Below are 22,481 nucleotides of genomic sequence, written 5' to 3'. Positions count from 1 at the left end.
ATTACCTTCAGAAGTTACATAATTAGTTAAATAAAGTCCACCTGTGTGCAATCTAAGTGTCACATGATCTCAGTATATATACATACACCTGTTCTGAAAGGCCCCAGAGTCTGCAACACCACCAAGCAAGGGACACCACCTAGAAAGTGGCACCGTTAAGACCATGAAGACCAAGGAGCTCCAAACAGGTCAGGGACAAAGTCGTGGAGAAGTACAGCTCAGGGTTGGGTTATAAAAAATATCAGAAATGTTGAAAATCCCATGGAGCACCATTAAATCCATTATTAAAAAATGGAAAGAATATGGCACCACAACAAACCTGCCAAGAGAGGGCCGCCCACCAAAACTCACAGACCAGGCAAGGAGAGCATTAATCAGAGATGCAACAAAGAGACCAAAGATAACCCTGAATGATCTGCAAAGTTCCACAGCGGAGATTGGACTTTCTGTCTGTAGGACTACTTTAAGCCGTACACTCCACAGAGCTGGGCTTTACGGAAGAGTGGCCAGAAAAAAAGCCAACGCTTAAATAAAAAAATAAGCAAACACGTTTGGTGTTCACCAAAAGGCATGTGGGAGACTCCCCAAACATATGGAAGAAAGTACTCCCGTCAGATGAGACTAAAATGTAGCATTTTGGCCATCAAGGAAAACCCTATGTCTGGCACTAACCCAACACCTCATCACCCCGAGAACACAATCCCCACAGTGAAGCATGGTGGTGGCAGCATCACGCTGTGGGGATGTTTTTCATTGGCAGGGACTGGGAAACTGGTCAGAATAGAAGGAATGACAGATGGCGCAAAATACAGGGAAATTCATGAGGGAAACCTGTTTCAGTCTTCCAGAGATTTGAGACTAGGATAGAGGTTCACATTCCAGCAGGACAATGACCCCAAGCATACTGCTAAAGCAACACTTGAGTGGTTTATGGGGAAACATTTAAATGTCTTGGAATGGCCTAGTCAAATCCCAGACCTCAATCTAATTGAGAATCTGTGGTATGACTTAAAGATTGCTGTACACCAGCGGAACCCATCCAACTTGAAGGAGCTGGAGCAGTTTTGCCTTAAAGAATAATTACTGCAAAAGGTGGCTCTACAAAGTATTGACTTTGGGGGGGTGAATCGTTATGCACGCTCAAGTTTTCAAATGTTTTTGTCTTATTTCTTGTTTGTTTCACAATAACAAATCTTCAAAGTGGTAGGCATGTTGTGTAAATCAAATGATACAACCCCCCCCAAAATCAATTTTAATTCCAGGTTGTCTGACAACAAACTAGGAAAATTGCCAAGGGGGGTGAGTACTTTCGCAACCACTGTACCTCGGGGAAATGTTTTTTATTGTATTTTTGTTTCCCCTTTATTTAACCAGGTCGGCCAGTTGAGAACAAGTTCTCATTTACAACTGCGACCTGGCCAAGATAAAGCATAGCAGTGCAACACAAACAACAACACAGAGTTACACATGGAATAAAGAAACGTTCAGTCAATAACACAATAGAAAATCTATATTCAGTGAGTGCAAATGAAGTAAGATTAGGGAGGTAAGGCAACAAATAGGCCATAGTGGCGAAATAATTACAATTTAGCAATTAAACACTGGAGTGATAGATGTGCAGAAGATGAATGTGCAAGTAGAGGTACTGGAAGGAGAGTTTACAGTCTAACCAGACACCTAAATATTTGTAATTGTCCACATATTCAGAACCATCCAGAGTAGTGATGCTAGATGGGTGGGCGGGTGTGGGCAGCAATCGGTTGAAGAGCATGCATTTAGTTTTACTTGCATTTAAGAGCAGTTGGAGGCCACGGAAGGAAAGTTGTATGGCATTGAAGCTCGTCTGGAGGTTAATTAACACAGTGTCCAAAAAAGGGCCAGAAGTATACAGAATGGTGTCGTCTGCGTAGAGGTGGATCAGAGAATCAGCAGTAATAAGAGCGACATCATTGATGTATACAGAAAAGAGAGTCGGCCCGAGAATTGAACCCTGTGGCACCCCCATAGAGACTGCAAGAGGTCTGGACAACAGGCCCTCCAATTTGACACACTGAACTCTGTCTGAGAAGTAGTTGTTGAACCAGGAAAGGCAGTCATTTGAGAAACCAAGACTGTTGAGTCTGCTGATAAGAATGTGGTGACCAACAGAGTCGAAAGCCTTGGCCAGGTCAATGAATACGGCTGCACAGTATTGTCTTTTATCGATGGCAGTTATGATATCGTTTAGGACCTTGAGCGTGGCTGAGGTGCAACCATGACCAACTCAGAAACCAGATTGCATAGCGGAGAAGGTACGGTGGGATTCGAAATGGCTGGTGATCTGTTTGTTAACTTGGCATTTGAAGACCTTAGAATGGCAGGGTAGGATAGATATAGGTCTGTAACAGTTTAGGTCTAGAATGTCTCCCCCTTTGAAGAGGGGATGACCGCAACAGCTTTCCAATCTTTGGGGATCTCAGACGATACAAAAGAGAGGTCGAACAGGCTAGTAATGGGGGTTGCAACAATTGCGGCGGATCATTTTAGAAAGAGAGGGTCCAGATTGTCTAGCCCAGCTGATTTGTAGGGGTCCAGATCTTGCAGCTCTTTCAGAACATCAGCTATCTGGATTTTGGTGAAGGAGAAATAGGGGAGGCTTGGGCAAGTTGTTGTGGGGGGTGCAGAGCTGTTGACCAGGGTAGGGGTAGCCAGGTGGAAAGCATGGCCAGCCATAGAAAAATGCTTATTGAATTTCTCATTTATCGTGGATTTATCGGTGACAGTGTTTCCTAGCCTCAGTGCAGTGGGCAGCTGGAGGGCTCTTATTCTCCAGAACTTTTGGGGATTGTGCTACAGGATGCACATTTCTGTTTGAAAAAGTTAGCCATTTAAGATGGTGAGGAAAGCACATTTAAAGAATAACCAGGCATCTACTCTACTGACGGGATGAGGTCAAAATCCTTCCAGGATACCCGGGCCAGGTCGGTTAGAAAGGCCTGCTCGCGGAAGTGTTTTAGGGAGCGTTTGACAGTGATGAGGGGTGTTCGATTGACCGCGGACCCATTACGGACGCAGGCAATGAGACAGTGATCACTGAGACCCTGGTTGAGGGCAGGTTGGTCAGGATGATATCTATGAGGGTGCCCGTGTTTACGGATTTGGGGTTGTACCTGGTAGATTCCATGATAATTTGGGTGAGATTGAGGGCATCTAGCTTAGGCCCCAGAGCCAACTGAACAGGTCAAATCCATAGAAGGTGAGCTTTTATGGTTGAGTGGAACTGACTTGGGAAAACAGAGTTAATGTGGAAGGTATTGAATATGGATATCCAGGGTTGGTACTTGAGCTATACTTACCTGGAGGCAAGTAGGAGCAGGACCCAGAGGAGTTGACCAACACATTGGTATGGAAGGTAGCATCAAACCTCTCGTCGGCACTATGGGAGAACATGGATGTGTTCAGTTAGTGGGCATTAGTGTAGTCGTTCCCAAACCCGCTCCTTGGGGATGCCCAGCCATCCCAAATACGAGTTACATTCCAACACTACAGTAGCACAGCTGATTTAACAAATTATTGCCTTGCTGATTGGTTGACTAGTGGAATTAGGTGTGCTGATTGGTTGACTAGTGGAATTAGGTGTTCTGATTGGTTGACTAGTGGAATTAGGTGTGCTTGCACTGGTGCGGTTGGCAGACCCTTACAAGAGGGTTGGGAACGACTACATTAATGTGTAGGCAGACCCTTACAAGAGGGTTGGGAACGACTACATTAATGTGTAGGCAGACCCTTACAAGAGGGTTGGGAACGACTACATTAATGTGCAGACAGGCCCTTAGAAGAGGGTTGGGACCCACTACATTAATGTGCAGGCAGGCCCTTAGAAGAGGGTTGGGACCAACTACATTAATGTGCAGACAGGCCCTTAGAAGAGGGTTGGGACCCACTACAAAAATGTGCAGGCAGGCCCTTAGAAGAGGGTTGGGACCCACTACATTAATGTGCAGACAGGCCCTTAGAAGAGGGTTGGGACCCACTACATTAATGTGCAGGCAGGCCCTTACAAGAGGGTTGGGACCCACTACATTAATGTGCAGACAGGCCCTTACAAGAGGGTTGGAACCCACTATATTAATGTGCAGACTGCAACACAATAGTCTTTTATTGGTGTGGTAGTATGACCTTGAGCTGTGAAAACCACGATCATGAATCATACAGCTATAAATCACTAGAGCAACACAGACTGTTAATCAGGATGTAGCTCCACCTCCATTCATACTACTCACAAAGGATGACATGGCAAAGAAAATGTACTGTATCAATTCCATTACTGTAGCTGTAGTGTTAAAAAGTTAAAAAGATATGCCTGCCTTCAAAATGAGTAGTCCTGCCTCATTATTTTCTAGGTTACCGTGTGATAGAAGACCTGAAGTATGGTTCCTTTGTTGCAGCATAGCAACAGCTACATTCCCCTAGAGATGGCCTAGTCAGTGTAGAGCTCTGTCTCTCGCAATACATAATGCACTCCTCCAACTGAACTCCCAAAGGTTTCAATAGGAATGGAGAAAGGTGAGCTCAAGTTAAAAGAGTTGACGTTCCACGGGCGAATTAAAAAGCCACCATAGTGGAATGTAATTGACTGGGGTGAAACTAAGGCTTTGTTCAGAAGAACAGTGACAGATAGGGACGAGAATGTTGTTTTCTGCATTAGGGGGAAACAGGCAGGGGGTTCTGCTGTTACCATTTTATTTACATTTATTTACATTTTCTTCACTGTGATTGTCCTTGAAGAAGGTTTATGAGGGTTAATGGTATACAATAGCATATGGAATTCTGCATTTTTGGTGAAATACTCTTTTGCTTTATCTGACTTTATTTGCATGAAGAATAGCCTTGCTGGCCAGCCTTACTTAAAACGCACATCATTCTGTAAGCTCACGAGATCAGGCTGGCTCCTAAATAAGCAGTTCCTGCTATTAAAATCTGTGTATTGTACATTTCCAATGTTAGGAAAATAGTTTATTTCCTCAAATTAACACGGTCATATGGCAATATGTTCAAAAGCATTTAATGTACAAGAGGTATGAGCTCAACACCTGTCTTACAAACTATATAAGTCCTGCTTCCACCTCATGCTAATACATTAGAGGCCATAGTAATGGAGTTGGCCAGCTGTATAGAGCAAGAATTGGTTATGGGGTCCAAGATTACTGGTATAGTACTAACCTGTTATACAGCAGGATGTCTGGCTTCCAGATTTGGCTATCAGGGAATCTCACATTGGCCACCCCAGGGTACTCAGACTGATTCCACTGCAGGTAATAATCATTCCAGTACTGGAGAGAGAAACATAACTCACTCCTCATATTCTCACCACTCCTCCACACACGTTTCCAGATAAGCTAAGTCCATTAGTGGGAGGTTCTGTGGCCTCGCATCGCTTGTTGAACCTGATCACGGTTTGATAAACAAAGTATCCATCTATGCAGATGAATCTGAAAATGGAAATGGTCAAAGTTTTGTGGTAACTGGGGATACGAGGCATTGCATAGCAACAATTGAGAAGCTGTTAATAAGGAACATCTTTAAAGGGTATAAGAAGTGTAGGAGTGTTAATTATAGCTGTTTGTCATGACTAACCGTTTGTGTTATTGCTTGTTACATATAAGGCACAGGCGGCTGCCGGAACCTTAATTAGGGAGGACTGGCTCATAGTAATGGCTGGAATGGAACAAATGGAATATTATCAAACACATCAGACACCTGGTTTCCATGTGTTTGATACCATTCCATTAACTCAATTCAATACATTATTATGAGCCATCCTCCCCTCAGCAGCCTCCTGTGGGACTCTAAGGGTATTGCTGACAGAACCCTGTCTTTATTAAACACACAGAGCAGATCAGATTAGAATCTGTCCCAGTCTTCATTAAATACACAGAGCAGATCAGATTAGAATCTGTCCCAGTCTTTATTAAACACACAGAGCAGATCAGATTAGAATCTGTCCCAGTCTTTATTAAATACACAGAGCAGATTAGAATCTGTCCCAGTCTTCATTAAACACACAGATCAGATTAGAATCTGTCCCAGTCTTTATTAAATACACAGAGCAGATTAGAATCTGTCCCAGTCTTCATTAAACACACAGATCAGATTAGAATCTGTCCCAGTCTTTATTAAACACACAGAGCAGATCAGATTAGAATCTGTCCCAGTCTTTATTAAACACACAGAGCAGATCAGATTAGAATCTGTCCCAGTCTTTATTAAATACACAGAGCAGATCAGATTATAATCTGTCCCAGTCTTCATTAAACACACAGAGCAGATCAGATTAGAATCTGTCCCAGTCTTTATTAAACACACAGAGCAGATCAGATTAGAATCTGTCCCAGTCTTCATTAAACACACAGAGCAGATCAGAATCTGTCCCAGTCTTTATTAAATACACAGAGCAGATCAGATTATAATCTGTCCCAGTCTTTATTAAACACACAGAGCAGATCAGAATAATCTGTCCCAGTCTTTATTAAATACACAGAGCAGATCAGATTATAATCTGTCCCAGTCTTTATTAAACACACAGAGCAGATCAGATTAGAATCTGTCCCAGTCTTTATTAAACACACAGAGCAGATCAGATTAGAATCTGTCCCAGTCTTTATTAAACACACAGAGAAGATCAGATTAGAATCTGTCCCAGTCTTTATTAAACACACAGAGCAGATCAGATTATAATCTGTCTCAGTCTATAAGAAACAACTGTATCAAGGAATAAACATTTTATGGGATTAAGGCTATGTTCCAATCTTTCTAGGAGCTACATTTAACTGCCAAAATAAAGGAAACACTTGAGTAAATGAGGGATACAAAGTATATTGTAAGCAGGTGCTTCCACACAGATGTGGTTCCTGAGTTAAGCAATTAACATCCCATCATGCTTAGGGTCATGTATAAAATGCCCCAGTGACTTTGAAAGAGGGGTCTCAAAGTAGCATAGGGGTTTAAAGTGTGTGTGTGTGTGTGTGTGTGTGTGTGTGTGTGTGTGTGTGTGTGTGTGTGTGTGTGTGTGTGTGTGTGTGTGTGTGTGTGTGTGTGTGTGTGTGTGTGTGTGTGTGTGTGTCAGTCACCAGATCTCAACCCAATTGAACACTAATGGGAGATTCTGGATGCCTGAAACAGCGTTTTCCACCACCATATTATGTCATTTCTTGTGGAAGAATGGTGTCACATCCCTCCAATAGAGTTCCAGACACTTCTAGAATCTATGCCAAGGTGCATTGCAGCTGTTCTGGCAGGCCAACGCCCTATAAAGACACATTATGTTGGTGTTTCCTTTATTCTGGCAGTTACCTGTATATTCCAATTCTAATTCAAATGTGGATGACTAAACAAGTCATGGACATAGTGACCATTATCAATCAGTTTGAGGGTTGTAAATGATTGGTTTGAAAAGGTAATGAGTCGTACAATGGCCTACACATCCTGTATCATACTTTGAGATTTGAGATGGGTAGCGTGGACTGTTCATCATTTCAACAACACCAGACTGGTGTAGCAAGGTGAGGTTTCCATACGTTATGTTAGATATGCCTTGACACATCACAACCAACGAAGCCCTAGTATGGAGCATGACTAAACATACCCTGTCAAATAATTACATGTTCATGCTTTTTAGCCAGTGTATGGTCAGTTTTCATTCTTTATATGGGAGGTTGGCAGTCATGTTGTTATCAGTAAGTGCAGACATAACAAATGGAGGTTCCACCATCTCATGAGTGTACTGTAAGTGTAGCAATATCAACACGGTCTCAATGACTTTCTTTAACAAGCTGTCCTGGGTGCTCAAACAGATTACCTCCAAGTCTAAAGATGGATGTCGGTTTGAATAGATTTCATTGTCTTAATGTAACTTTGTCTTCCCCATTAGGGGGTTGAGCCACAGACCGTGGATAGTTATCAGAGGGATACTATAATAGCCTGTTCCTGGAGTAAGGTCAAATCTATCTATAAGGTCTATGGAGTGGCTCTATGAAGGACTGACTGTCTGGAGGTTGTCCATTTGTTAAGGTGATTTAAAACAGCCAACACAACATTTATACAGTTTGCTGATGAGGCGAGAGCGGGAGAGGACTTACTGTCAGAAAACATAAACGCCATCTTCATTCAGTTGTGTGTGACTGAGTTGCTTAGTTATTGTTCCCGAGTTGACCAATTTGCAAGATAGATGGAGGTGTAGTGTACTGCAGTATGGTATAATATTGTATAGTGTAGTATAGTGTAGTGTAGTCTAGTGTATTGTACAGTACAGTACAATACAGTATAGTATAGTGCAGTATAGTAGAGTACAGTATATAGTCTAAATTAAACGTGTTGAAACAGGCAAATGGAAAAAAGTCTCACCAGCTGCAGCCATATGTTGGTTGTTAAAACCTGGTTCTTCTCATCCTGTTGCATTGAGAGATAGATGAACATGTCAGTTTGTATCATCAGAGAGAGATAGATGAACATGTCAGTTTGTATCATCAAAGAGAGATAGATGAACATGTCAGTTTGTATCATCAGAGAGAGATAGATGAACATGTCAGTTTGTATCATCAGAGAGAGATAGATGAACATGTCAGTTTGTATCATCAGAGAGAGATAGATGAACATGTCAGTTTGTATCATCAGAGAGAGATAGATGAACATGTCAGTTTGTATCATCAGAGAGAGATAGATGAACATGTCAGTTTGTATCATCAGAGAGAGATAGATGAACATGTCAGTTTGTATCATCAGAGAGAGATAGATGAACATGTCAGTTTGTATCATCAGAGAGAGATAGATGAACATGTCAGTTTGTATCATCAGAGAGAGATAGATGAACATGTCAGTTTGTATCATCAGAGAGAGATAGATGAACATGTCAGTTTGTAACATCAGAGAGAGATAGATGAACATGTCAGTTTGTAGCATGATAGAGAGATAGATGAACATGTCAGTTTGTAACATCAGAGAGAGATAGATGAACATGTCAGTTTGTAACATGATAGAGAGATAGATGAACATGTCAGTTTGTAACATCAGAGAGAGATAGATGAACATGTCAGTTTGTAACATCAGAGAGAGATAGATGAACATGTCAGTTTGTATCATCAGAGAGATAGATGAACATGTCAGTTTGTAACATCAGAGAGATAGATGAACATGTCAGTTTGTAACATCAGAGAGATAATGAACATGTCAGAAGAGATAGATGAACATGTCAGTTTGTAACATCAGAGAGAGATAGATGAACATGTCAGTTTGTAACATCAGAGAGAGATAGATGAACATGTCAGTTTGTAACATCAGAGAGAGATAGATGAACATGTCAGTTTGTAACATCAGAGAGAGATAGATGAACATGTCAGTTTGTAACATCAGAGAGAGATAGATGAACATGTCAGTTTGTAACATCAGAGAGAGATAGATGAACATGTCAGTTTGTATCATCAGAGAGAGATAGATGAACATGTCAGTTTGTAACATCAGAGAGAGATAGATGAACATGTCAGTTTGTAACATCAGAGAGAGATAGATGAACATGTCAGTTTGTAACATCAGAGAGAGATAGATGAACATGTCAGTTTGTAACATCAGAGATAGATGAACATGTCAGTTTGTAGATGAACATGTCAGTTTGTAACATCAGAGAGAGATAGATGAACATGTCAGTTTGTAACATCAGAGAGAGATAGATGAACATGTCAGTTTGTATCATCAGAGAGAGATAGATGAACATGTCAGTTTGTAACATCAGAGAGAGATAGATGAACATGTCAGTTTGTAACATCAGAGAGAGATAGATGAACATGTCAGTTTGTAACATCAGAGAGAGATAGATGAACATGTCAGTTTGTAACATCAAAGAGAGATAGATGAACATGTCAGTTTGTAACATGTCAGTTTGTAACATCAGAGAGAGATAGATGAACATGTCAGTTTGTAACATCAAGAGAGATAGATGAACATGTCAGTTTGTAATCATCATGTCAGTTTGAGAGATAGATGAACATGTCAGTTTGTAACATCAAAGAGAGATAGATGAACATGTCAGTTTGTAACATCATAGAGAGATAGATGAACATGTCAGTTTGTAACATGATAGAGAGATAGATGAACATGTCAGTTTGTAACATCAGAGAGAGATAGATGAACATGTCAGTTTGTATCATCAGAGAGAGATAGATGAACATGTCAGTTTGTATCATCAGAGAGAGATAGATGAACATGTCAGTTTGTAACATCAGAGAGAGATAGATGAACATGTCAGTTTGTAACATCAGAGAGAGATAGATGAACATGTCAGTTTGTATCATCAGAGAGAGATAGATGAACATGTCAGTTTGTAACATCAGAGAGAGATAGATGAACATGTCAGTTTGTATCATCAGAGAGAGATAGATGAACATGTCAGTTTGTATCATCAGAGAGAGATAGATGAACATGTCAGTTTGTAACATCAGAGAATAAAGTAATACAACAACCCAGTGTTTCTCAATCCATTCCTAAAGGACCCCAGAGGTGCACATGTTTGTTACAAAACAACTAATCACCCTTGATTTGAGTTGAATCAGGTTTGTTAGTGTTGGACTAGCACAACAATGTGAGCTCTGTTAACTTGCGTACCACAGTAACTCACCACGTCCATGATCTGCATCAAACTAAAGCTGAAGTTGACGGTGAGGGAGTGGGTGTCATTGAACACTGGCCTCTCTAGTGGGTTGTAGTTGGCCATAAGATCCTTGTACAGCCTCCGCTGGGGTTCCCCTTGGAGGGACACTGCCAGGGGGAAAACCACAAGAGGTAGACATTTGAGCTTCTGTTTTAAAATGTGCTTGGTCTTCTGTGAAGATCGATAGACTTTACGTAGATGTGTATGTAGTCCCTGTTGTACAGTCGAAAATAACATGTCTTGTTAACCACAGTGTTGTAAAAAAATGGTCAAGTCCTTTCACTCTCTCTGTCACATACATGACCCAAATCAAAATTAGATAATGCTGTGAACTAGAGAAACAAAATTAGATAATGCTATAAACTAGAGCAGCAAAATGAGATAATGCTGTAAACTAGAGCAGAAACATTAGATAATGCTGTAATCGAGAGCAACACAATTAGATAATACTAGAAACTAGAGCAGCAACATGAGATAAAGCTGTAAACTAGATCAGCAGATGAGATAAAGCTGTAAACTAGAGCAGCAAAATGAGAATGCTGTAAACTAGATCAGCAGATGGACCATACACTTTTTCGCTTAATCTCCAATATAGTGAGAGAATGAGAGAGAGAATGAGAGAGAGAGAATGAGAGAGAGAGAGAATGAGAGCACATTTGTAATATGGGACATTTTAATATGGCAATGAATACACTTAAAGAAAAAGCATTGTATGCAATAAAAATGTTATTATAAAAAAATCAACATCCCAATTAGAATTTGGACCAAAATATTTGACAGCCTAATCCTACCAATAGCTCTTTACGGAAGTGAGGTTTGGGGGCCACTGGACTTTAAAATGTGGGACAAACATCCAATTGAAGCCCTACATGCAGAATTCTATTTGATAAAAATATCTGAAGATCAAACACATTTTGGCAACACCTAAATTAAAGTCCAAATTCAAGTCTCCAATTTAAAGCACTTCAAACCCAAGAACTGAGCCCAGAAACGAGCCGTCTCAGTCAATTGGTGTTGGACCAAACCAACCAAACGGACACCAGCACTGCTTCTAAAGATTTAATTCAAATAAACAAATATGTATTTGCTTGAGGGACACTGAATAATAACATCTGCATAGTAAACAGTAACTTACTTATTATTGAGGAGTATTATTATTGTTATTATTAGTGGTATTATTGTTATAATTATTGTTGTGATTATTATTCCAAATAGTAGTGGTATGAGTAGAAGGGGTGATGGTAATGATAGCAGTTTAATGATGGTGGTGGTAGTAGTAGTAGTAGTAGTAATGATGATGGTAGTTGCAGTACTGATGTAATGGTGAGGATGACTGTCAAGACTTCGCCGAAGTCGGTCCCTCTCCTTGTTCGGGCAGCGTTCGGCGGTCGACGTCACCGGCCTTCTAGCCATCGCCGATCCACTTTTCATTTTCCATTTGTTTTGTCTTTGTTTTACACACCTGGTTTCAATTACCCAATTACATGTTCATTATTTAACCCTCTGTTTTCCCCATGTTTTTTGTGCGTGCTTGTTTATTGTAAGTTCGGTCCGTTGTTTGTGGGCCTGGTGTTACTTCATGTACTTTGATATTTTGAGTAAAGTTCCTTGTGTTACTCATCTCTGCTGTCCTGTGCCTGACTCCTCTGCACCAGCTACACCCAGATCCTTACAATGACAGTTAGTTCTAAGTTAGTTATAGTTTAATTTTCCATGTTTAGCCTGTTCTGTGTATTATAGTTCTACTATTGACTGTTAGTAATTTATTGTTGTTATTTTTAGAATTGTTTTGTATTATTATTTACTACCATTTTATATTATTATTCTTTATTCTTTACTATTTTATAACAATGTATATTGTATACAATATTGCTTTGGAAATATTGACAATGTTTTTCATGCCAATAAAGCAGCTTGAATTTGAGAGAGAGAGAGAGAAAGAGAGAGAGAGACAGAGAGAGAGAGAGAGAGAGACAGAGAGACAGAGAGAGACAGAGAGAGACAGAGAGAGAGAGAGAGAGAGAGAGAGAGAGAGAGAGAGAGAGAGAGAGAGAGAGAGAGAGAGAGAGAGAGAGAGAGAGAGAGAGAGAGAGAGAGAGAGAGAGAGAGAGAGAGACTATAAACTACCTGGTGGACAGCCGGTCCAGCTCATTTGGATGCTTGCTTATTGATCCAAGAGGCTCATCAAACGTTCTCCAGCTAGATTCAGCTAGAAGCATACTGACACCCTATAACTCTCAGTACCTCATTAATCTCTGACATGTCTTAGTAAGCCCTTCTACAGTACCAGGCATTGGAATGCATGTCCATGGTTGTGTTCAGTACAGAAAAAAACGTTTTGAAACTACCTAACATTGTCCAATGAGATCACAGATTTTTGTTTACTATTGCAAAACATTGTCACGGTGCACTGCACTGAACAGAACCTAGGTGTTTTCTCCCAGCTATGCATGGACCATTACAACACAGTGTATTCAGAGTCCTCCCTCATATATTCTCTGAAAAGGTCTTACTCTATTTTAATGCACTTCAGACACCGGATGGCTACTTACTTTTCTAATAGCCAAAACCCAATTACCCAGAAACACCTCTGGGAGAGCACTTTACTCCATTGATTTGGTTGCTCGGAGAGCTCAAGGGTTCACTGTCTATTTTGAAATTGTTTCTAAGTTCTGTAAGAAAACATCTATGTCCGTCATCAGTTACCCAGGTCGCATACAGAGGCTCTCAGAACTGGAAGATCAGATAAAAGCTTGTTCTTTGTCTCCGGTCTGATTCCCCTCTGTATCGCAGGCACTCTTCATAATCACATTTCAGTGTTACCATCAGTGGGATAACATCACTGTGTTATTGTGTAAAGATGTATCAGTCATTCATCAGGGTACATTAGTAATATTACTGACGGTAATACAAAGTATCTTTCTGATGTTTCCCAATACGAAAGGAGGCTGGGGAGCAGAGGATGGAGACAAAGCATCTCCTGTACTTCTTGATTAAATCTAGGAGACCCACCAATGTCAGTTAGATAAAGCAGAGCTGGCCAAGACTATCTCTCTCTCCCCCTCTCTCCATCTCTACATCTCACTCTTAATCTCTCGATCTCTCTCCCTCCGAGAATTCAATTAGGTATTGCAAATAGACTGGAGACTCCAGAGCGGAGGTCTTACTAAATGGAGTGCAGACAATTACATTTTTGTATTACTCTTTCCTTTCTTCTATTTCTGCTGCTGAACCTGTTGAGAGGTGAACCTGTTGAGAGGTGAACCTGACGAGAGGTGAACCTGATGAGAGGTGAACCTGTTGAGAGGTGAACCTGTTGAGAGGTGAACCTGTTGAGAGGTGAACCTGATGAGAGGTGAACCTGACGAGAGGTGAACCTGACGAGAGGTGAACCTGACGAGAGGTGAACCTGACGAGATGTGAACCTGACGAGAGGTGAACCTGACGAGAGGTGAACCTGTTGAGAGGTGAACCTGATGAGAGGTGAACCTGACGAGAGGTGAACCTGACGAGAGGTGAACCTGACGAGAGGTGAACCTGACGAGATGTGAACCTGTTGAGAGGTGAACCTGTTGAGAGGTGAACCTGATGAGAGGTGAACCTGACGAGAGGTGAACCTGACGAGAGGTGAACCTGACGAGAGGTGAACCTGACGAGAGGTGAACCTGACGAGAGGTGAACCTGACGAGAGGTGAACCTGACGAGAGGTGAACCTGACGAGAGGTGAACCTGACGAGAGGTGAACCTGACGAGAGGTGAACCTGACGAGATGTGAACCTGACGAGAGGTGAACCTGACGAGAGGTGAACCTGACGAGAGGTGAACCTGACGAGACGTGAACCTGACGAGACGTGAACCTGACGAGAGGTGAACCTGACGAGAGGTGAACCTGACGAGAGGTGAACCTGACGAGAGGTGAACCTGACGAGATGTGAACCTGACGAGAGGTGAACCTGACGAGAGGTGAACCTGACGAGAGGTGAACCTGACGAGAGGTGAACCTGACGAGAGGTGAACCTGACGAGAGGTGAACCTGACGAGAGGTGAACCTGACGAGAGGTGAACCTGACGAGAGGTGAACCTGACGAGAGGTGAACCTGACGAGAGGTGAACCTGACGAGAGGTGAACCTGACGAGAGGTGAACCTGACGAGAGGTGAACCTGACGAGAGGTGAACCTGACGAGAGGTGAACCTGACGAGAGGTGAACCTGACGAGAGGTGAACCTGATGAGATGTGGACCTGCAAGTAAGCATTTCATTGCACTGTGTACTCCATGTATACAATGCATTCGGAGTGTATTCAGACCCCTCCCCTTTTCCACATTTAGTTACATTACAGCCGTATTCAGAAATGTATTAAATCATGTTTTTCCCTCATCAATCTGCACACAATACTCCATAATGACAAATCAGGTTTTCAGACATTTTTGCAAAATTATTAAAAATAAAGAACATAAATACCTTATTTACATAAGTATTCCGATCCTTTGCTATGAAACTCTAAATTAAGCTCAGGTGCATGCTGTTTCCATTGATCAACTTGATTGGAGTCCACCTATGGTAAATTCAATTGAATGGACATGATTTGGAAAGGCACACACCCGTCTATATAAGGTCCCACAGTCGACAGTGCATATCAGAGCAAAAACCAAGCCATGAGGTCGAAGAAATTGTCTGTCGAGCTCAGAGACAGAAATGTGTCGAGGCACAGATCTGCTCCATTGAAGGTCCCCAAGAACACAGTGGCCACCATCATTCTTAAATGGAAGAAGTTTGGAACCACCAAGACTCTTCCTAGAGCTGGCCACCCGGGCCAAACTGAGCAATCGGGGGATAAGGGCCTTGATCAGAGAGGTGACCAAGTAGCAGATGGTTTGACAGAGCTCCAGAGTTCCTCTGTGGAGATGGGAGAACCTTCCAGAAGGACAACCATCTCTGCAGCACTCCACCAATCAGGCCTTTATGGTAGAGAAGCCAGAAGGAAGCCACTCCTCAGTAAAAGGCACATTACAACCCCCTTAGAGGTTTCCAAAAGCCACCTAGACTCTCATGAGAAAGAAGATTCTCTGGTCTGATGAAACCAAAATGGAATTCTTTGGCCTGAATGCCAAGCGTTATGTCTGGAGGAAACCTGTCACTGTCCCTACGGTGAAGCATGGTGGTGGCAGCATCATGCTGTGGGGTTGTTTTTCAGCGCCTCTGCAAAAGTATTTGAATGTTTTTGAGTGGCCCAGCTAGAGTCCGGACTTGAACCCGATCAAACATCTCTGGAGAGACCTAAACATAGCTGTGCAGCAATGCTCCCCATCCAACCTGACAGAGCTTGAGGGGATCTGCAGAGAAGAATGGGAGAAAATCCCCAAATACAGGTGTGCCAAGCTTACCCAAGAAGACTTGTGGTAGACTTGTAGCTGTAATCACTGCCGAAGGTGCTTGAACAAAGTACTAAGTAAAGGGTCTTAATACTTATGTAAATGTGATATTTAATTCTAAAAACCTGTTTTTGCTTTGTCATTATGGGGGATTGTGTGTAGATTCATGAGAAAAAAACAAACTATTTAATCAATTTTAGAATAAGGCTGTAACATAACAAAATGTAGAAAAAGTCAAGGGGTCTGAATACTTTCCGACTGCTCTGTATATGTGACTGATAAACAAACATGAACAAGGAAAGACAGAGTATATATGCTTTCAGAGTAAGCACAGGCAGGAAGGGGAGTGGGTAATACTCAGGATGTAATGTCATGACATCTTGTGACAGCTTTGTGTTAAACAAGAGCTTCAAGCCACATGGGAGTGTGACCATCCATGACAATGCAGCACTCAATGGGAAACTTCACCTTGAAAAACAAATTAATATGATGCTTTGCCAATACTGATGTAATATTTATCACAATGACCATTTCATTGACCTATGTCTTAAGATTATCATTGGTCTTAATCTCCTTATTATTATGTGTGATTATAAATTGAGGTGTATATTATATCTAAGTTGAGGTGTATACCATATCTAAGTTGAGGTATATACCATATCTAAGTTGAGGTATATACCATATCTAAGTTGAGGTGTATACCATATCTAAGTTGAAGTGTATACCATATCTAAGTTGAGGTGTATACCATATCTAAGTTGAGGTGTATACCATATCTAAGTTGAGGTGTATACCATATCTAAGTTGAGGTATATACCATATCTAAGTTGAGGTATATACCATATCTAAGTTGAGGTATATACCATATCTAAGTTGAGGTGTATACCATATCTAAGTTGAGGTATATACCATATCTAAGTTGAGGTATATACCATATCTAAGTTGAGGTGTATATCATATCTAAGTTGAGGTGTATACCATATCTAAGTTGAGGTGTATACCATATCTAAGTTGAGGTGTATACCATATCTAAGTTGAGGTGTATACCATATCTAAGTTGAGGTATATACCATATCTAAGTTGAGGTATATACCATATCCAAGTTGAGGTATATACCATATCTAAGTTGAGGTGTATACCATATCTAAGTTGAGGTATATACCATATCTAAGTTGAGGTATATACCATATCTAAGTTGAGGTGTATATCATATCGAAGTTGAGGTGTATACCATATCTAAGTTGAGGTGTATATCATATCTAAGTTGAGGTGTATACCATATCTAAGTTGAGGTGTATACCATATCTAAGTTGAGGTGTATATCATATCGAAGTTGAGGTGTATACCATATCTAAGTTGAGGTGTATATCATATCTAAGTTGAGGTGTATACCATATCTAAGTTGAGGTGTATACCATATCTAAGTTGAGATGTATATCATATCTAAGTTGAGATGTATATCATATCTAAGTTGAGGTGTATATCATATCGAAGTTGAGGTGTATACCATATCGAAGTTGAGGTGTATACCATATCTAAGTTGAGGTGTATATCATATCTAAGTTGAGGTGTATACCATATCTAAGTTGAGGTGTATACCATATCTAAGTTGAGGTGTATACCATATCTAAGTTAAGATGTATATCATATCTAAGTTGAGATGTATATCATATCGAAGTTGAGGTGTATACCATATATAAGTTGAGGTGTATACCATATCTAAGTTAAGATGTATATAATATCTAAGTTGAGATGTATATCATATCGAAGTTGAGGTGTATATCATATCTAAGTTGAGGTATATACCATATCTAAGTTGAGGTGTATACCATATCTAAGTTGAGGTGTATACCATATCTAAGTTGAGGTGTATACCATATCTAAGTTGAGGTGTATACCATATCTAAGTTGAGGTGTATACCATATCTAAGTTAAGATGTATATCATATCTAAGTTGAGATGTATATCATATCGAAGTTGAGGTGTATACCATATATAAGTTGAGGTGTATACCATATATAAGTTGAGGTGTATACCATATCTAAGTTGAGGTGTATACCATATCTAAGTTAAGATGTATATCATATCTAAGTTGAGATGTATATCATATATAAGTTGAGGTGTATACCATATCTAAGTTGAGGTGTATACCATATCTAAGTTGAGGTGTATACCATATCTAAGTTGAGGTGTATACCATATATAAGTTGAGGTGTATACCATATCTAAGTTGAGGTGTATACCATATCGAAGTTAAGATGTATATCATATCTAAGTTGAGATGTATATCATATATAAGTTGAGGTGTATACCATATCTAAGTTGAGGTGTATACCATATCTAAGTTGAGGTGTATACCATATATAAGTTGAGGTGTATACCATATATAAGTTGAGGTGTATACCATATCTAAGTTGAGGTGTATACCATATCTAAGTTGAGGTGTATACCATATCTAAGTTGAGGTGTATACCATATATAAGTTGAGGTGTATACCATATATAAGTTGAGGTGTATACCATATCTAAGTTGAGGTGTATACCATATCTAAGTTGAGGTATATACCATATCGAAGTTAAGATGTATATCATATCTAAGTTGAGATGTATACCATATCTAAGTTGAGATGTATACCATATCTAAGTTGAAGTGTATACCATATCTAAGTTGAGGTGTATACCATATCTAAGTTGAGGTGTATACCATATCTAAGTTGAGGTGTATACCATATCTAAGTTGAGGTGTATACCATATATAAGTTGAGGTGTATACCATATCTAAGTTGAGGTGTATACCATATCTAAGTTGAGGTGTATACCATATCTAAGTTGAGGTGTATACCATATCTAAGTTGAGGTGTATACCATATATAAGTTGAGGTGTATACCATATATAAGTTGAGGTGTATACCATATATAAGTTGAGGTGTATACCATATCTAAGTTAAGATGTATATCATATCTAAGTTGAGATGTATATCATATCGAAGTTGAGGTGTATACCATATATAAGTTGAGGTGTATACCATATCTAAGTTGAGGTGTATACCATATCTAAGTTAAGATGTATATCATATATAAGTTGAGATGTATATCATATCTAAGTTGAGGTGTATACCATATATAAGTTGAGGTGTATATCATATCTAAGTTGAGGTGTATACCATATATAAGTTGAGATGTATATCATATCTAAGTTGAGGTGTATACCATATCTAAGTTGAGGTGTATACCATATCTAAGTTGAGATGTATACCATATCTAAGTTGAGATGTATATCATATCTAAGTTGAGGTGTATACCATATCTAAGTTGAGGTGTATACCATATATAAGTTGAGGTGTATATCATATCTGTCCAAACAAAGGTTGTTCCTCATAATGTTCTCACAATAGATTGTTGCTTCATTTCTTTATTGAATATGCATATCATGTTCACACCTTGCTATATGGAGTGCATGCTTTCATCGCAGTTATAATGGGGAATAACTAACTAGGCTTATTGGTCATAACTACATGTAAATGCATGGCACGTAAGTCATTGTTCATTCTCTTTGTGCCTGCCAAAGCCATCTGCATAGTGATGTTGCTGATGTAAATACAGCATATATTCTATATGTATATTCATATATATTTCAACATTCAACATGTATATTCTATTTACAAGCTGTCATATGATTTATTAATTTAAAACTTTTTCTGTCAGATTTTGAGTAGCAGCCTGAATGAAGCCTGTTGAACAAGTTCTGAGATTCAACATGTGAATAGAGAGTAGTAATACATGGATAGATTAGGATCAGACAGTGGTTGCTAGGATACATGCATTGGAAACAAGGAGTGATACAGTATGTTCAGCACAGTAACTGTCTAAATGTATCCACTGCATGTATGTACATGTGCACAACTGACGTTGACCAACAACTTGATTTGAAAGCAGCACTGAACACCAATAACCCATCTAACGAACATGTAGGACGCACGTAACAACACGTAACAATACAATTAAAATACATGCATTACTTCTTACCCTTCAATAAGCAGACAGTGACTGCAATGTAGAGGAGAGCGTTCCATGGACCCATCATTGCGTTCAATAGAAGTGTCTGGCATAGACCCGCTGAACTCCGGATGTAGTTTAATTCATACAAATATCAAACATCAATGATCATCCTCCATAGTCTTCCTCACTGAAGTGTGAAGGCGGGAAGAGATGTGAGCAGAGGAGGCGGTAGCAGTGGGACTGGGACCTAGATAAAGCCGCAGCCGCCGCCCCTCCTACTAAATATGTTTGACAACAGAGGGGTCTGTCTGGTCTCTCGATATGATTGCGCTGCAGTGACAGACTTGCTGTTGGCTTTTCGCAAAAGTGCAATAAAGTGCACCATTGTCACTATACCGGAGACATTATTCCACCTGACTAGTTATACAATTTACGCGCGCAGCAATGTTGACGATAGCTACGGTGGCCAAACTTTACGCACAGCACTTTTGCTCGTCAAATGATGCCTACATGTTACTTCAAATGGGGAAATGTAAAAGTAAATGTCCAGGCTATTAAAACATGACATCTGAAGTCCTTCTGAATGTTTTCTGATTTATTTCAGTAACGCAGTTGATTGGATTTGTCTCTGACACCAAATGCTGATGTGGAGGATAAATCAGTGCCACTTTGAAAATGAAATGCTAAATTCGAATGTGAAAATGATAAACAGATTTATATTTTCATATTAGTGGCCATTATTTTTGCCACAATAAACTTAATTAAAAATGTAAACTGAAAATGGTTAATTGAAAAATGGAAAATGTAAAGTGAAATGTTAAATGAAAATGGTAAATGATAAACAGAAAATGGTAAGCAGGTAATGGTACACAGAAAATGACAAATGCAATGTGAAAAGTGAAATGGATTTTTAAAATGTGTTTAATGTATGCACATTTCTTCGTGGAGGCATGAACCAGGACAGCAACACAACACCACCATGCACCACCGTACATCCTAGACATGTTGGGCTCTCTGCGCATTGATTTTAGACTAGTGTCATGACAGGGTTGGAACCTGCTGTTCTGTACACCAGAACAACACCAAAAATATAAATGCAACATGCAACAATTTCAACGATGTTACTGAGTTACAGTTCATATAAGGAAACTAAAATGAATTCATTAGGCCCTAATCTATGGATTTCCATTGACTGGGCAGGGGCACAGCTATGGGTAGGCCTGGAAGGGCATAGGCCCACCCACTTGAGAGCCAAGCCCACCCACTGGGGAGCCAGGCCCAGTTTTTCCCCACAAAAGGGCTTTATTTCAAACAGAAATACTCCTCAGTTTCATCAGCTGTCTGCGTGTATGGTCTCAGATGATCCCATAGGTGAAGAAGCTGGATGTGGAGGTCCTGGGCATACATGGTCTGTGGTTGTGAGGTCGGTTGGACGTACTGCCAAATTCTCTAAATCAACAATGGAGGCGCCTTATGATAGAGAATTGAACATTCAATTCACTGTCAAAAGCTCTGGTGGACATTCCTGCAGTCAGCATGCCAATTGCATGCTTCCTCAAAACTTGAGACATCTGTGGCATTGAATTGTGTGACAAAACTACACATTTTAGAGTGGCCTTTTATTGTGCCCAGCACAAGGTGCACCTGTGTAATGATCATCCTGTTTAGTCAGCTTCTTGATATGCCACACCTGTAGGGTGGATGGATTATCTTGGCAAAGAAGAAATGCTTGCTAACAGGGATGTAAACAAATTTGACATTTTACATTGTGCGTATGGATAATGTCTGGGATTTTTTAATTCTGCTCATTGTCGTGTCTTTGGCGATGCCGGATTAAGTTATATGACATGCTATTCTATAAAATCAATTCTCTGTAATTAATATTACCTGATTAAGCTATGATGAGTAACCTTGCCTGATACCTGAAGAGTTGCGTTCGCTACAAGCTTTGGCTTAGCGGATAATCTGCCGAAAATGTTGCAACACCTATTACTAACCTGCGGTCATCCCCCTCTTCAAAGGGGGAGACACTCTAGACCCAAATTGCTACAGACCTATATCTATCCCACCCTGCCTTTCTAAGGTCTTTGAAAGCCAAGTCAACAAACAGATCACCGACCATTTCGAATCCCACCGTACCTTCTCCGCTATGCAATCTGGTTTCTGAGCTGGTCATGGGTGCACCTCAGCCACGCTCAAGGTCCTAAACGATATCATAACCGCCAGCGAAAAGAGATTACTGTGCAGCCGTATTCATCGACCTGGCCAAGGTTTTCGACTCTGTCAATCACCACATTCTTATTGACAGACTCAATAGCCTTGGTTTCTCAAATGACTGCCTCTCCTGGTTCCCCAACTACTTCTCAGACAGAGTTCAGTGTGTCAAATCGGAGGGACTGTTGTCCGGACCTCTTGCAGTCTCTATGGGGGTG

General features: G+C 40.4%; 1 protein-coding gene across 1 annotated transcript in view; it reads right to left on the bottom strand.

The window, feature by feature from the left end:
* LOC118370793 (neuronal acetylcholine receptor subunit alpha-7-like) overlaps positions 1 to 20,474 on the bottom strand; it is a 41,055-nt gene extending 20,581 nt beyond the window's left edge. Inside the window, exons 1-5 of the mRNA XM_052500305.1 lie at positions 20,077 to 20,474; positions 10,646 to 10,785; positions 8,383 to 8,427; positions 5,203 to 5,312; positions 3,336 to 3,415 (exon numbers count right to left, since the gene is read on the bottom strand). Of these exons, the coding sequence (XP_052356265.1) occupies positions 3,336 to 3,415; positions 5,203 to 5,312; positions 8,383 to 8,427; positions 10,646 to 10,785; positions 20,077 to 20,134 (433 nt within the window). The 5' untranslated portion in view covers positions 20,135 to 20,474. The remainder of the gene's footprint in view (positions 1 to 3,335; positions 3,416 to 5,202; positions 5,313 to 8,382; positions 8,428 to 10,645; positions 10,786 to 20,076) is intronic.
* Between the last annotated feature and the right edge of the window lie 2,007 nt (positions 20,475 to 22,481).

Source organism: Oncorhynchus keta, unplaced genomic scaffold, assembly GCF_023373465.1.
Source record: "Oncorhynchus keta strain PuntledgeMale-10-30-2019 unplaced genomic scaffold, Oket_V2 Un_contig_1027_pilon_pilon, whole genome shotgun sequence".
In the NCBI taxonomy this organism is placed as follows: Eukaryota; Metazoa; Chordata; class Actinopteri; order Salmoniformes; family Salmonidae; genus Oncorhynchus; species Oncorhynchus keta.
Note: the sequence above shows the minus strand (reverse complement) of the source record. Positions and strands in the feature narration are given on the sequence as shown.